This window comes from Clytia hemisphaerica, unplaced genomic scaffold (genome assembly GCF_902728285.1).
Source record: "Clytia hemisphaerica strain Z4C2 unplaced genomic scaffold, Clytia hemisphaerica genome assembly, whole genome shotgun sequence".
NCBI classification, from domain to species: domain Eukaryota; kingdom Metazoa; phylum Cnidaria; class Hydrozoa; order Leptothecata; family Clytiidae; genus Clytia; species Clytia hemisphaerica.
In genome coordinates this window covers 115,190-128,948 of record NW_027103874.1, presented here as the reverse complement: position 1 = coordinate 128,948, position 13,759 = coordinate 115,190, and the positions used below count along the sequence as shown (strand labels likewise).

General features: G+C 33.6%; 1 protein-coding gene and 1 long non-coding RNA gene across 3 annotated transcripts; one reads left to right on the top strand and one right to left on the bottom strand.

Annotated features, from left to right (window-relative positions):
• Positions 1–163: 163 nt before the first annotated feature.
• LOC136808334 (uncharacterized) lies at positions 164–11,939 on the bottom strand. The gene is made up of 4 exons (XM_067064866.1): positions 11,676–11,939; positions 9,455–9,888; positions 1,263–1,481; positions 164–336 (listed from the first exon to the last, which is right to left on the bottom strand). The coding sequence occupies exons 2-4, from the start codon at positions 9,879–9,881 to the stop codon at positions 164–166; spliced, it is 819 nt and encodes a 272-aa protein (XP_066920967.1). The 5' UTR covers positions 9,882–9,888; positions 11,676–11,939.
• LOC136808335 (uncharacterized) lies at positions 283–9,569 on the top strand. 2 transcript variants are annotated; one of them, XR_010846868.1, is made up of 5 exons: positions 283–364; positions 843–880; positions 1,326–1,521; positions 2,891–2,992; positions 9,479–9,569. It is a non-coding gene; the product is annotated as an uncharacterized lncRNA (long non-coding RNA). The 2 variants fall into 2 exon arrangements; XR_010846867.1 differs by lacking the exon at positions 283–364 and having other exon boundaries at positions 755–880.
• Positions 11,940–13,759: the final 1,820 nt, after the last annotated feature.

Genomic DNA, 13,759 nt, shown 5'->3' with positions numbered 1-13,759 from the left:
CAAAATTTGGATAAAAGTAAAGTTCCATTACCAAAGATTTTCTAAATTGAATTTCAAGATCTTAATGGTTACAGTTTCTTTGGGTAATTCAAACCTAGGAAATAAAGACATTCGATTCTAAGTTTTTTTTTCAGTAATTTTCTTTATTTCATCATTCATTTATTTAATTTCCACGTCTCATTGTCGCTTTCATTGGTGACATGATAACAAACATGAAGCCTCGTATAATGAGAATAAAGAAACCGGTTCCATACGCAAATCCAAGAAAAATATCCAACAATGTGAAAAGTCCTTGAATACATCCAATCACAATCATTGCTGTGTGAAATGTGACACCTGAAATGTGGAAGAAGATTATTGCAAGGTATACGTTTTTATGGCCTCAAAACTCAAAAAGTTAAGAACATCCGAAGGCTTCAAGACTTTTGGATGTTCTTATAAAAAAACGTGTAATGAATGGTAGCGCTCTTTTTTTTATAAGAACTCATACATTTTGAGTGTGGCTCGATTGTTCTTATTTTTTCGTAATTTTTTGGCTTAAATGTTCTTAAAATGTTCTTATTATGCTCACTTTATTCATTTATGTACTTAAAAGGGGCCCAATATCTTTGCCATTTTTGAAACCTGAGGATAGGAGCGTTTTTTATTTATTCTTAGATTTTTGCCGAAAAAAAGGTTTTATAAAAAAGGTACAATACCTAGGCTTATTCCATTGAATCTTTCTGCTCGTTGGAAAGGTAAAGGTCTCCACATTTTCGTTGAACTAAACATTTCAATTTCTTTTTTAGAAGTTTGGTTTTGCTGATTTTATATAATATCTTCAAATACTTCATACTTCGTAGGTCATAAGTTACTACTCTTCGAAGTGGATTTTACTCAGGTTAGGTGATTTTTTACCATGTTGCTAACACATACTTTGAAGGAGATTTACGAGATAATTAATTTTCGTTTTCCTAGACTCCCAGCTGGCACACAACGTTGTTTTAACGTTCATTTAACGTTATATGGACATTGTGAACGTTAATTAAACGTTGAAACAACGTTGTGTGCCAGCTAGACTTGGTTAGTCTGCTGTTTTTTATTACGTCTGAATATACCTGCATTTTCGTTGATGAAAACCTCTACTTCTACGCTCTCATATTTATGATAACGTTTACCTCACAAAGATTCAAAAACTCAGTTCTTCTTAGAAGTTACTTGTTTAGAGTAGAAGCTCCCCACATATTTGAATCTGACTTATTTTTAAAGAAATTTTCCCATACCTACTCTCTTCTTTACACATGGCAGATCATCCAGCTTATTGAAGAAGTGTTTATGTGTTTTAGTGCCATAGTCTTGATTGACACACCAGAAAAGACGAGCTCCGCTATACATCATGGTTTGAACCAACTCATACCTGCCGTCTGATGTACATTCTGGCTTATGACTAACAGAACGTGGATCGCTTGCCACTATAGCATCGTTTTGACAATTTGTACGATCTAAATGAACGAAGAGAGAAGAGAAGAGATATTTTAACAGGTTCGATTGTATTTGATATTGTTGGGGCGGGGGCTGGGTTGATTTTTATCCAAACTCCACCCTCCCTGACATACACGTTTTTTTTATAAGAACATAAGACTTCGAAGGCCAAAATGTTAACAACAAGCTAAGAACATTTTAAGGCTTTGCAGACTCTAGAACGTCGAATTTAATAGGAAAATGGACACAATTACTCAAAAATGGCGAAAATAAGAACATGTTAAGAACATTTTTGGGCTTGAAACTCAAAAAGCTAAGAACATCCCAAGGCTTCAAAAATTTTGGATGTTCTTATTAAAAAAACGTGTAATAACTTTTCAAATGCTTCAGAGATCCACTCGCTAAGTCGCACATGTTTTTTCCTCTAAAAAAAAGGTAGTTTAGTTTTCTTGATCATAGTGAACTTAAAAGAGCTTGTGACTATCTGATCTAAAATTTCACAAGCTTTTGGAAAACATTGGATTGACACAGATGTGGAGCAAGATTGGCTAGAAAGAGGAAAAGAAAAACAGTTTTTTGCTTTGAAATATGTGTCTGATATGAAACGGGAACACTTACGTAAAAATAAAACCTTTAAAACTTTGTATTTTGTCATTCCAGGGAGGCTACACGTTTTTTTTTATAAGAACATCCAACTTTTTGAGTTTTAAGCCTAAAGATGTTCTTAACATGTTCTTATTTTCCACTTTTTGTGAGTATTTTTAACTTTCCTAAGAATTCGGGTGTTAAAATGTTCCTAAAATATTCTTAACTTGTTCTTAACATTTTGATCATCGAAGCCTTATGTTTTTATATAGTTTGTTTTATAAAAAAACATGTAGTGACCCAGACATAACACATGTTGTCATTTTTTAATGTCTGTACGCAAAAAGGAGTAATCTGATCCAATCAATTCAACACAATTACACAGCACTGTGTGAGTATTTTTTGGAATATTTTTCCCTCGTTTTTGCAAAGTCAAGTATATTGTATTTGGTCTCATTTAAAGAAAACTCTATGATACTCCATCTACCTGTGCAAGTATACACGTTTTTTTATAAGAATATTCATTATGAAATCGGCCAAAAAATGTAGAACACGCTAAGAATACCACCATCATACTATTTGGCAACTGAACCTAAAGAATACTGATTTTTAGAGCCTTTAACGTGGAAATTGTCAATTATCCTCTAAATATACTAAAAGCTTTCACAAAAATAGTCAGACTTGATTCTTAACCTAGGAATAAGAATATTTCAGGATGGTTTTTCCCAAAAAGTTAAGAATGTGAGATGGAATGAAATAGAAAAACATCATTCTTACAAAAAAAAGCGTTTAATTGAAACATTTGGTATTTAGATTGACATTCATATTCTATCGATTTTTTTAGAACACATTTTTATGCTTGGCACACCAAAGGAGTAATCTGATACCTTCCACACGCGCAGTATGGAGACGTTCCAAAACAATTTTCAACACCCAACACCGAGCTGTGAGTAATCTTACGTCAATATCCGAACAATAATTTATTTTTGTCATTTTTTTATAAGAAAATCAATCTCTGTCTCTAATTTCAGAAATAACTAAGATAAGAACATTCTAGTTTCGATAGTTTCGAACATTATAAGTACACGTTTTTTTTTTATAAGAACAAACTATATAAGAACATAAGGCTTCGAGGCCCAAAAATTTAAGAACATTCTAAGAACATTCTAAGGCTTTGGAGACTTAAAAACATGCATTTTCTTAAGAAATTACATCAAAATGCTAAAAAAATGCTGAAAATAAGAACATTTTAAGAACATTTTTAGGCTTCAAATCCAAAAAACTAAGAACATCCGAAGGCTTCGAAAATTTTTGACGTTCTTATAAAAAAAAAACTTGTATTATCAGATTGTAATGTACGTTGCTCAGATTGCTGCTACCTTAAGGGAACTTATTTTAGCGGTAAAAAAAAAATTCGACCAAATTTGAAATTCGCGGATTCTGACTTTCGCGATTTTGCCAAAAAAAAGCAAAAATTAGTTCCTTTAAGATAGAAAATTCAACAGTTTCTTTCTTGAGAGCTTCTTTATGTTTCAAAGCCATTGAAATATGACCTGGGTACGAAAGTCTAAACAGTTACTTTTTTCTTTTGATCGAAAGCACAGAGAGGGGGCCTAAGTACAAAATGAATTTGAGGCACCTAATATTTTAATGATAGATATTTCATTCGTCCTGTCAACAGTAGATATTTTAAGCATTGACATTTTATAAGAATGTCCAAAATCAAAAATTGATTTGAAGGATGGCTTAGGTAACTTTGGTTATACATCAGAATAATCCCCTTTTGATTTCAAGTAACTTAGGTACATAAGTCTTGCGATCACAGTTGGCCACTTCCGAGGGCTCCTTCGATAGCTATCTTCCCGTAAGTAAGGGGCGCCACTCTTTCCCCCTGAGTTTCTCCCATTGAGTTTCAAGCCCGAAGGGCTAGAGGCGAGACTGCTGGATGGGATAAATGAAACCACTTATTTCCCATCCAGAACGCCCGCGTGTAGTCTTTACACAAACGCCGGATTGAAACTAAAATCTATCGCTAGATTTCAAAAAATGTAGTCCTCCAAAACAAAGGTACTGCTAGATACAATCCGTCGTCGTGATTACGTCGCGTTCTATGCGCGTTTTGGATGGGAAACAAGTGGCTTCAATTTCTCTTGACTGAGAGAGTTAAAGTTTCGCCTGAGAGAGTTAAAGTTTCGCCTGGCATCAAGAACCATTTTAGAGTCTATATGACCTGCCCCTGGATATGAACCTTCTACCTTGTGCACTGTAGCCAAATGCTACCTTGACACTACGCAAGGACACTTGTATAGCGTAGCTACACTATACAAGTGTCCTTGCACTACGAATCATAGATAAGACATGGATTGGACATCGTAATGTCAACATTATTTGATATATCATGAAAGTCGAAGAATATTTTGAGCTCAAAACTTAAAATAAACCTAAGATATAAAATAACAAGTTACACGTACACTAGCCCGTATTTTTGTTTACAAACAAAGATATTTGTCTCGTTAGGTTTTGTTTTTGCTTGTGTTATGGATTTAACAGTTATAAAAGAGAGTCAATAAAAACATGGGCTAGCTACTGATCCTTAAAAAGCCATATTGGAATTAGAGATAAGAGTATATCCTTCAGATGGATTAACATTACTTAAGAGAAGTTGAGGTTCAGTCAGACCTCATAAAATATTTTCTCCATAGGAAATTAAAATATTAGTTGTTCTTATTTCTTTAGAATTTCCAGACTCAAATTGTTCTTATTCAGTTCTTATTTTGGTGCAAATTTATTCCCTTGATTATATTTTTCCTAATTTAGAAAGTGTTCTTCTGATTTTTCATGGACGGGACTTTTTTCTTAACTTGTTCTTATACTTTTTGGCATTGTTGAGCCTCGTAAAAAACAAAAAACAACCCAATTCATCATTGTTAAGTAGTTTTCATTATAACCTAAAAGTTAAAACTTATTTCAAAGCCTAAAAATGTTGTTAATTTGTCGGTGTTTAGAGACTGTTATTTTCACAATCTCTGTCGCTTTTTTATTGGAATTAGTGAACTTAAAGGTGTCAGTTTTGTACATCTTTTTAGCACTTTTGTCTGCACTAGCCAGCCGAATGCCATCTTTATCAAGGTGTGAAATATGTTAGCTGATAAATCACTTATCTCCCTCTAGACATAACATAACACGCGTCTTTCGTATTAGAGTGCTAAAAAGGTTTTTAATCAGAAATTATGACAAAATGACACATTTACGTTTCTTTTAAAATTCGGGTAAAACGACAATTCTCGTTTTTTAACCTGACACGCATAATTTATGCAGTTGATCATTGAACATAAATTATGACAATATATGACTAGAATATTTGTACATCATTTTGAAAATTGATACAGTAGTGTAGAAAAATTGTGTAAAGTTAAGCCTCCCCTTGACCTTTCGGGGTCAGTGTCTTGAAAGAAGGGCTTATGTAATTATGATTAGATACATTTTTGATTAGCACATGAACGCATCAAAATAACAAGAATGATTTGATATAGTAAGGCGATAATATGACTATCTCGTAATCTGTAACTTAGATTCTCTGAGAGTGAATTTTTGTTTGTGCCAGAGTATTGACAGAGGTGTATTCTTTAAAGGATGTCAAAATTAAATTCTTTAGAAGTCTTCTTAAAATAAAATATCTCTGTTTTAAAATTTATATTTTCAAAAACATTGCAGGAGTACCTCCTCTTTTGCCCCCCTTTTTTTGAGAGTTGATGAGGATTACATACGTACAAAGAGAACTCGTTACAAAATTTTTGTAACGTTTGTTTCAAATGTTTCAAATTTTGATCACCACCAACAATCATCATCATCATTTTTGTGATTTCTGATGAGGTTTTATGAAAATTACTGATGATCATAAAATTGATGACTTTTGCAGGACCTTATTCATTCTGAAGGACCTTTCATCAAATTCTAAATCATGATGAGTTGGACTATGAATAAACCCTCATTTTTACTTTTTAAATATTTTTTATTTGGAAACGTGAAACCCTAGAAAGTAAAAGTTATGTTAAAAGACACGGAATTATTGGAAACAAATATAAAGTTAAATAACACCAATGCTTCTAAAATTCCTAATGTATTGGGGTGACTTAATGTCTTTAATTAAAAATGCTCTCTGTCAAACAAAGATCAATGATCTCCTCTGACCTGAAACTTGAAAAGCTTTCTATTGCAAGTATCATAGATGCCTAAATAATGCTAAAAGCAATAATTTAAGATTTTGAAGGCATATTTTGTTAGATTTGTATCTCATTTTTTGTGGTAACAAATGTTCTTTATCTTTTCTCTCAAGAAAAGGTATTGGTATGACACCGTATGACTCAGAAAACGTGAGGGACTGACCTTCCTAACCTCAACTCTATTGTTAAACATTTTGTTTTCCAAAATTACTCCCATTTTTTGTCCTTGTACGCTCTATACATTTCATGCATGCTTTTCTATGTACTTTCCTTAAATAAATTTCTAATGAAGCTTGGTTGTTCTAATTTTTTGGTATTTTCAGGCTCAAATTATTCCTATTTTAGGGCAAAATTTAGGCTTTATATCTGATTTTCCAGCCCAGCATTGTTCGTAAACTTTCGTTCTCCGTTATTTGATTGTCTTATCGGTCGTTATGTCAATTTTGAATTAATTTTAATGCACACACCAGTTTAAACGGCTTGTTTTCGTCAGAGCAAAGACCTTAAAATCGAGGGCTGGATTTACATGGTCATTGTTTTAATTGACTCCTCCCATTAAATGTAACATCATTTAACGTATCATCTGCTAGTCATCATTTTTACCAGAATTAATATCTTCTTTTCTTTAATCGCATGAGGATTTTCTCATTGCAAATGCTGAATAAAATCGGGTGCAGGGTAAGGGAGTACAACAGGCTCCATTGACTAAAAACATTATTCTAAGATACAAAAACATTTTAATATCGTTTTTAGGGTCCAAACATTAAGAGCTAAGACTTACAGCGCCCAATACATAGCTTTTAATATGTTGATGGGACCATTCAAAAAGTACGTACGCTCTGAGGGGGAGGGAGAGGGTACAACCAAAAGCGTACGAAAGCGTACGAGGGGGAGGGGGAGGTCCGGTAGAAAGGTACGTACGCTTTGACATTTTTCAATACAACGAAATTTCAGTCAAAGTTTAGATCTTCTGATTATATCATCAACAAAGACAAACAGAAGTTGAGCTTATTTTAATTTTTCTCAAAATCCCCTAATTTACCTTTGTATAGACTGTTTAATACGATCTAAAATTTTTTTGAGGGGGGGGGGTCATTTCAAAAGCGTACGTACGCGAAGGAAAGGGGGGTAATGCCAAAGCGTTCGAGAGCGTACAAGGGGGGAGGGGGTGGTTAATTTTCACCGATTTTGAGCGTACGTACTTTTTGAATGGTCCCGATGTTTTCATAAAAACGAGTATTTAACCCTGTTTTACTGTCACCACAAAGAATATTCCAACGCAAGGGATATTGTAAATAATTTATCTTTATCAATCAGGATTGGGGGTGGAAGGAAGATAAAGAATCAAATCGGCGTGGTCTCTCTTTCCCATACCTCTACCTATGTAGGATTGCACGTGTGAAAATGACACTTTCTGTGATAAAACATTACGTAATAGCTATTACATTATGAACTTTATCTTGATCTATCTATAAAACTGTTTGTGGTTATTTCTGCTCTGGTGTGGAAACACTACCTCACAATCAAAGTTTTGAAACAAAACAACTTTCTTTGAAATTTGATTTCCTTTATCTTTATATTCATCATAAAATTCAATTTAGCAATGATAAATTATAATTTCGCCATATAAACTTCAAAAATATATTTTTACTATAATTTTTACCCAATGAATCCTACACGTTTTTTTATAGAACAAACTATATAAGAACATAAGGCTTCGATGGCCAAAATGTTAAGAACAAGTTAAGAACATTATGGACTCAGAAACGCTCGATTTCTTAGGAAAATGGATAAAAATGGTCAAAAATTGGTGAAAATAAGACCATGTTAAGAACATTTTTAGGCTCATCCGAAAAATTTTGGATGTTTTTATAAAAAAATGGTGTACCCATGCCCAAATTCTAAAATTGTGGTATTCTTAGCATATTCTTATATTTTTAGCCAATGTCATCTTGGATCACTTTATTGCCACACACGTATACGAATATTCTTGTAGCAACTTATTTAATGAAACCAATTTAGAATTCATTTTACTTAATTAGTGAATTTATGCCTGAGCAAATCGTCGCAAATCAAATGCCTAGCCTCAAAACAAATGATCGAAAAATTAGTTTTTAAATGACATTGGTATACCAATTAAGGATTTTTTGATTGATCTTGATTGACACTCGAAAGAAAATATTTTGTCAACGGGTTTTCAACTTCAGACTTAAAACGTTAGGATACTCAATTCTGATACTGATATTGATTATTCTAAGTTCAACCCCCGGGGGGGGGGGCACTCAAGCTAATGACCTACCATACGTTCGGCCTCTAAGGGTTTCAAACTTCCCAAAGTGCACTGTGAGGGTCGAAATCAGTAAAGATTGCACCCTAAGGGTGTAAAACGAAAATCTGACCATACTTTACCTGAAAATGCACTGTAAGGGTCGATTCTTTCCGTCAAATGTGCTCAAAGTTGGCAAAATTTTCTTTGCATTGTAAGGGTTTCAAAGGCCTACTTTTGGGCCACACGTATGGTCGTGTTTGAATCGAGTGCCCTCACCCTAGGTCATTCACAAACGTGAGTAAGGTTAGTAAGGTTAATTGTCACTCGGTGTCACGCTCATTAAGTTTAAAGCCCCGAAGGAGCTAGAGTAGAAACTTTTGGATGGGAAATGAAGCTACTTAATTTCCCATCCAGAACGGCTGCGCGTGGTTTTTACACAAACGCCGGATTGAAAGTAAAAGCTATCGCTAGATTTCAAAAACATAGGACAGGAGATTCCATCACTTCAGACTATACCTACAAGCCTGGTCAATATAAATACAGTGGCTTCTCCAAAACTCGAACACGCACTGCGAATGCAAATTTGTTCGAGTTAAGGAAAATTTAGAGGTATAGAGTAAGGTTTATACAGTATTGTTAACTGAAGGGATTATAAAACTTGTCCGAGTTATAGTGGCAGGTTCGAGTTAAAAAGACTCTATTGGACAAAAATAGACCTTATCGGAGTTTTTGACTTTTCAAAAAAAATAATGCATTGTGGGATTGTTTTGGGAGTATTACAATAGAATTTCCTCGAGGAATTCCTTAGAGATTTCTATTGTAATACTCCTGAAACAATCCCACAATGCATCGCTTTTTTAGAAAAATCAAAAACTCTGATAAGATCTATTGTTTAAAATTTGAAAAGAAATCTTACTATCTTGTTCATTCTCATTTTTAGGGATCAATTCAATTTCCAACGTATCAATAATAATGGCATATCCATTCCGCGTATTATTCATTTTACGCCGACAGATATAGCTTCCGTAATCATCATCCGTAAACGGGGTTACGTGAAGAATTGTCTGATTCTGGGATGGTTTTTTTAACGAGAAGGCAACACAATCAGTAATGGGACATATATCTTGCTGCACGTAATATTGATCATTTGCTTTTTCCCAGTACAAGTCTCTTATATTTGGTGTGAAATCAGTACATTGGATTGTAGCATGTTCACCGATATTCAGTCTGATTGTCCGTTCCGGTGGTATGTATTCGTAGCTGAATGTGGGTGCAATTAAACCGAGAATGGCGATTGTTAATATGAGAATGCTCGTTGTGGTTGCTTTGGAGTTGGTTGACATGGTAACACTATGAACAAAAAACAATAATGGTATTAATTTAAGTAATTATGAATTTACATTTGTTTACATACAATTTCCCAGTTCACATATGATGCCTCAATCTAATTTAACATTTCTTAGGTCATGTCAGTTTCTGAACGAGGGCCAATTTTTTAGCCAAAAATTAAGAATAAATTATGAATTTTAAATAGCTTTCTCACAGCTCTGGCTACAATTATAGAGGGTGTCCATTTGATCAAAGTGTGGTGTGTTAAGTCATCGTGCGCCAATGCACTGTATTATTTGCAGAAATGAATAGGAAAATCATGGTCAACCTCTACCATCAGATAAATTCATCATTCACATATAAACTCGTTAAGAAAATATTGCTAATGACTTAACTACTACTAATGACATCCATTAATAAAAGGTCCTAATCCGAAAAGGAACGTCCTAATAAAATGGCTGTACGGGAAATACTCTTCATTAAGCCCAATTAACATAGTTTAAGTGTGTTTCGTTTTTTTCTTCTTGTTTAGATTTTGATTGTTTGTAAACGTACTGTATAGTAGTTGGTAGGGGTTGCTTTATTTGGCAATGTTCAAGTTTTGGTTTGAATGGAGGTATAAAGAAACAGGAGATGTAAGCTATTGAGAAAAAATCTTTTTAAAACAAAATTTAACAGACAACGAAATTGAACACAAACTTGTTTCGTGGACGAAGTTTTATTTAATTGCTAGAAATCTTCAATACTGATAGTAAGAATGTTCAGAGCAATTTTGAGTTCTACTAAAGAGTCGTATTTTGTTGGGCGAGCCTAGTATTTTCTTTTGATATATTCCATAAAAGAAATCAAAAGACTTAAACGAACAATTACCTGCAAATTCAAATCCTTTTTTTTTTATACCTCCATGGTTTGATTTGATATAGAAGAAAAGGGATATTTGGAATTTTGTGTGTTTTAATACGTGTTTTGATATCTTCTCTAGCTTTTTTTTAAATATAAATTTTATTCTGGAACTAATTTGGTTTGACTGTTGTCAATCTTGCCAATGTACAGTCAAGTTCACCGAAAACAATCGAATATACATTTTTGAATTTTAAGCCTAAAAATGTTATTTTCACTATCTTGTGAGTATTTTGCTCATTTTCTTAACAAATCGGGTGTTTTAGAGTCTGCGAAGCCTTAAAATCTTCTTTATGTTTTTACCATCGAAGCCTTATGTTCTTATATAGTTAGTAGATCTCAAGAATTGTCGGATCTTTACTTTTCCTGACCGAAATTTGAAAATTCTCGTAGTTATAACAAAAATGTTCAAGTCCATAGGACAATTTTTGTATGTAAGACAAAAATGTCTTTCCTTTTACCTTATCTATCATCTTTTTAAGTGTTTCTAATATGTTTTTAAAAAGATGATAATTCGATTTGTCTTTACCCCAAAGTACATGAAAGGGAGGTGTCATCCTTTTAAGCTTTAAGATTTGTTAAATTTCACGATCATGTATTAGAATAATGAACAAAAATATCGTCACATATTAAAAACATTTTACTAGAAAAATCTTTTCATCGGTAGCTGAACTTTTATTGTCAGATTTTTTCATCTACTAATAAAACTTTTAACATATTCGTAAAAAAAATTGACTTTTTCCCTCCTTCAGATAACTTCTTGAATATTTACTGACATGGCTTTGAAATTAGGGTTACAACTGGAATGGACTTTATTTAAAAAAGGGCGTGGCTAAATTGACATTTAAAGGCGTTTGACGTTTAAACTATGCAAACGAAGAGATCCAAAAATGAAAAGTTTAACTTACTAAAGTTTTAAGGAGGTTGCTTTTGATGGCTCTGTGTTCCCAACGCTTCGTTTTAATTTTCGTTAACATACATCTTAATTTTTATGTATTTGTTTTTTTAGTTTTTAATTTGACGTCACTTATTTTTATGACGTCAGTTTTCATTTATTTTCAAGTCACGTGTAAAAAGTTCTCCAATCAATAGCAATACTTTTCGACCGTAGTCGCGCGGTCAGGCGCGTGCCACTTTATTATCGAATTATCCCCTGAAACTCGATCCGATCCTTTTTTACACCTTTTTCTATTGCCTATAGGTGCGAAAAAAAATACTAGGACGGTTTTAGGGGTATGGTAAAATGGACAAAAAAATACCTGCGTGGCAATTGGCGGCTACGGTCGAAAAGGCGTGTACAAATTGTTTCGATAAAGCAAATAAAGAATCCATTTGTAAAATTCGCGATCGGGCCGAAAAGGTAGATATCTACTGGTAAGATTTTTAGTAATTCGTATCGGTTGTTCCTTTTTATTGTATTATTTTGTTAAAAGCCCATGAGGGCACCTGCTCAGGGCGCTTACCCTGTTAACTTTATCTATATATTAATAGCGGTTAGACTATATATAATTTCGTTTTCTGTGTGTAACTTTCGTTTTCGCAAGCAATATTCCCTTTAATTTCATCGTGCTTGCCACCTTCAACATCCAAAGGACTTTAAGTGCGTTCAGCAACAGCTTAACCGGTGTGCGACGCCGGGTACCGGCTTATAGTACCCTTTATTCATCGGCCCCTCTATGGAGCTATTGGTTTATTACCAATCTAGGATTCTTTCATATGTAGTAAATAAAGATAGGGTAGGGGAATGGAATTTCTTAGATTGATAAGATTTTTCACCATGCTGTGTTAAAAAACTGAAGATCTTGTTTCATGATTGTTCCTTATAAGGAAAACAATGCAAAGATGAAGGAATACTAAGTACGAAATACTATCAATGGGATTTCTGTCTCAGCAGTATGCAATTTACACGCTTTTATTATAAGAATATCTGTGAGATTTTTTATAACCCGTTGGAATGTTCTTATTGCTGAGTTTTAAGCCTAAAATGTTCTTAACATGTTCTTGAAATTTCGCCATTTTTTGAGTACTTTTGTCTATTTTCCTTAAGAAATTGGGTGTTTTTAGAGCCCACAAAGCCTTAAAATGTTGTTAACATTTTGGCCGTCGAATCCTTATGTTCTTATATAGTTTGTTCTTATAAGAAACGTGCATTTTCCCTTGATTTTTCTATAAGTCCTAGATGTTTTGAATAGCATCCCTTCTGTTCTATGTTTCCTCTTGTTGAATGAGCAATCTGTTTGTCTACATTGAATTTATCACGAGGCAAAAGATTTTAACATTTTAACTCAAAGTGGTGGTCAGTGAAAAAACAAATAAAACAGGAACTGATTTTTTTTTCGTGAATTCGAAAAGCCCTCCTCCTCTCAATCATCATAAACCGTAAAATCTACAAACTTTTTTATAAGAATAGACTTTATAAGAATATTCATAATGAAATTTCCCCAAAAAGTTAAGAAATAACCAGTGATTTTTGTTAACGTTGACTGTTTGAGGGGGCCTTTGAGTCTTAAACTGTTCTTAAAAAATCCTTCGTTATATCATTTGACCAAAACTCAGTTATTTTTGGGACCAAATTTTCTCTTTTTGTCTCACTCTCAAAATTCAACAATTTCAGGCTCAGCATTGCTACCAAATCGTTCTTTTTAATGCCTTTGAGCCTCGTTGTTCTTAAAAAATTGTATTTTAATTATTGAAAAAGAGCGCATTGTGGACGTTGTCCAATCGTTTTGACTTTTTTCTCTGTTCAACATGAAATTAACGGGTGTTACCGCACTGAGTCTTTATTGTTCTCACCCACCCCTCCCTTTCTCTCCCCTGTCCTCTAACCTAATGATGGGAAGGGATGGGAAGGGAATGGGCGCCAATTTATTTTGCGCTTAATTCACTAATTTATGCATCAGGGCTCAGAAATATTTTCGTTTTGCGGCCTAGGATAATATTACTGCGGAATGTATTTTCAAAGTTCTGTCGGTTTCATCCGATTTCATTGAAA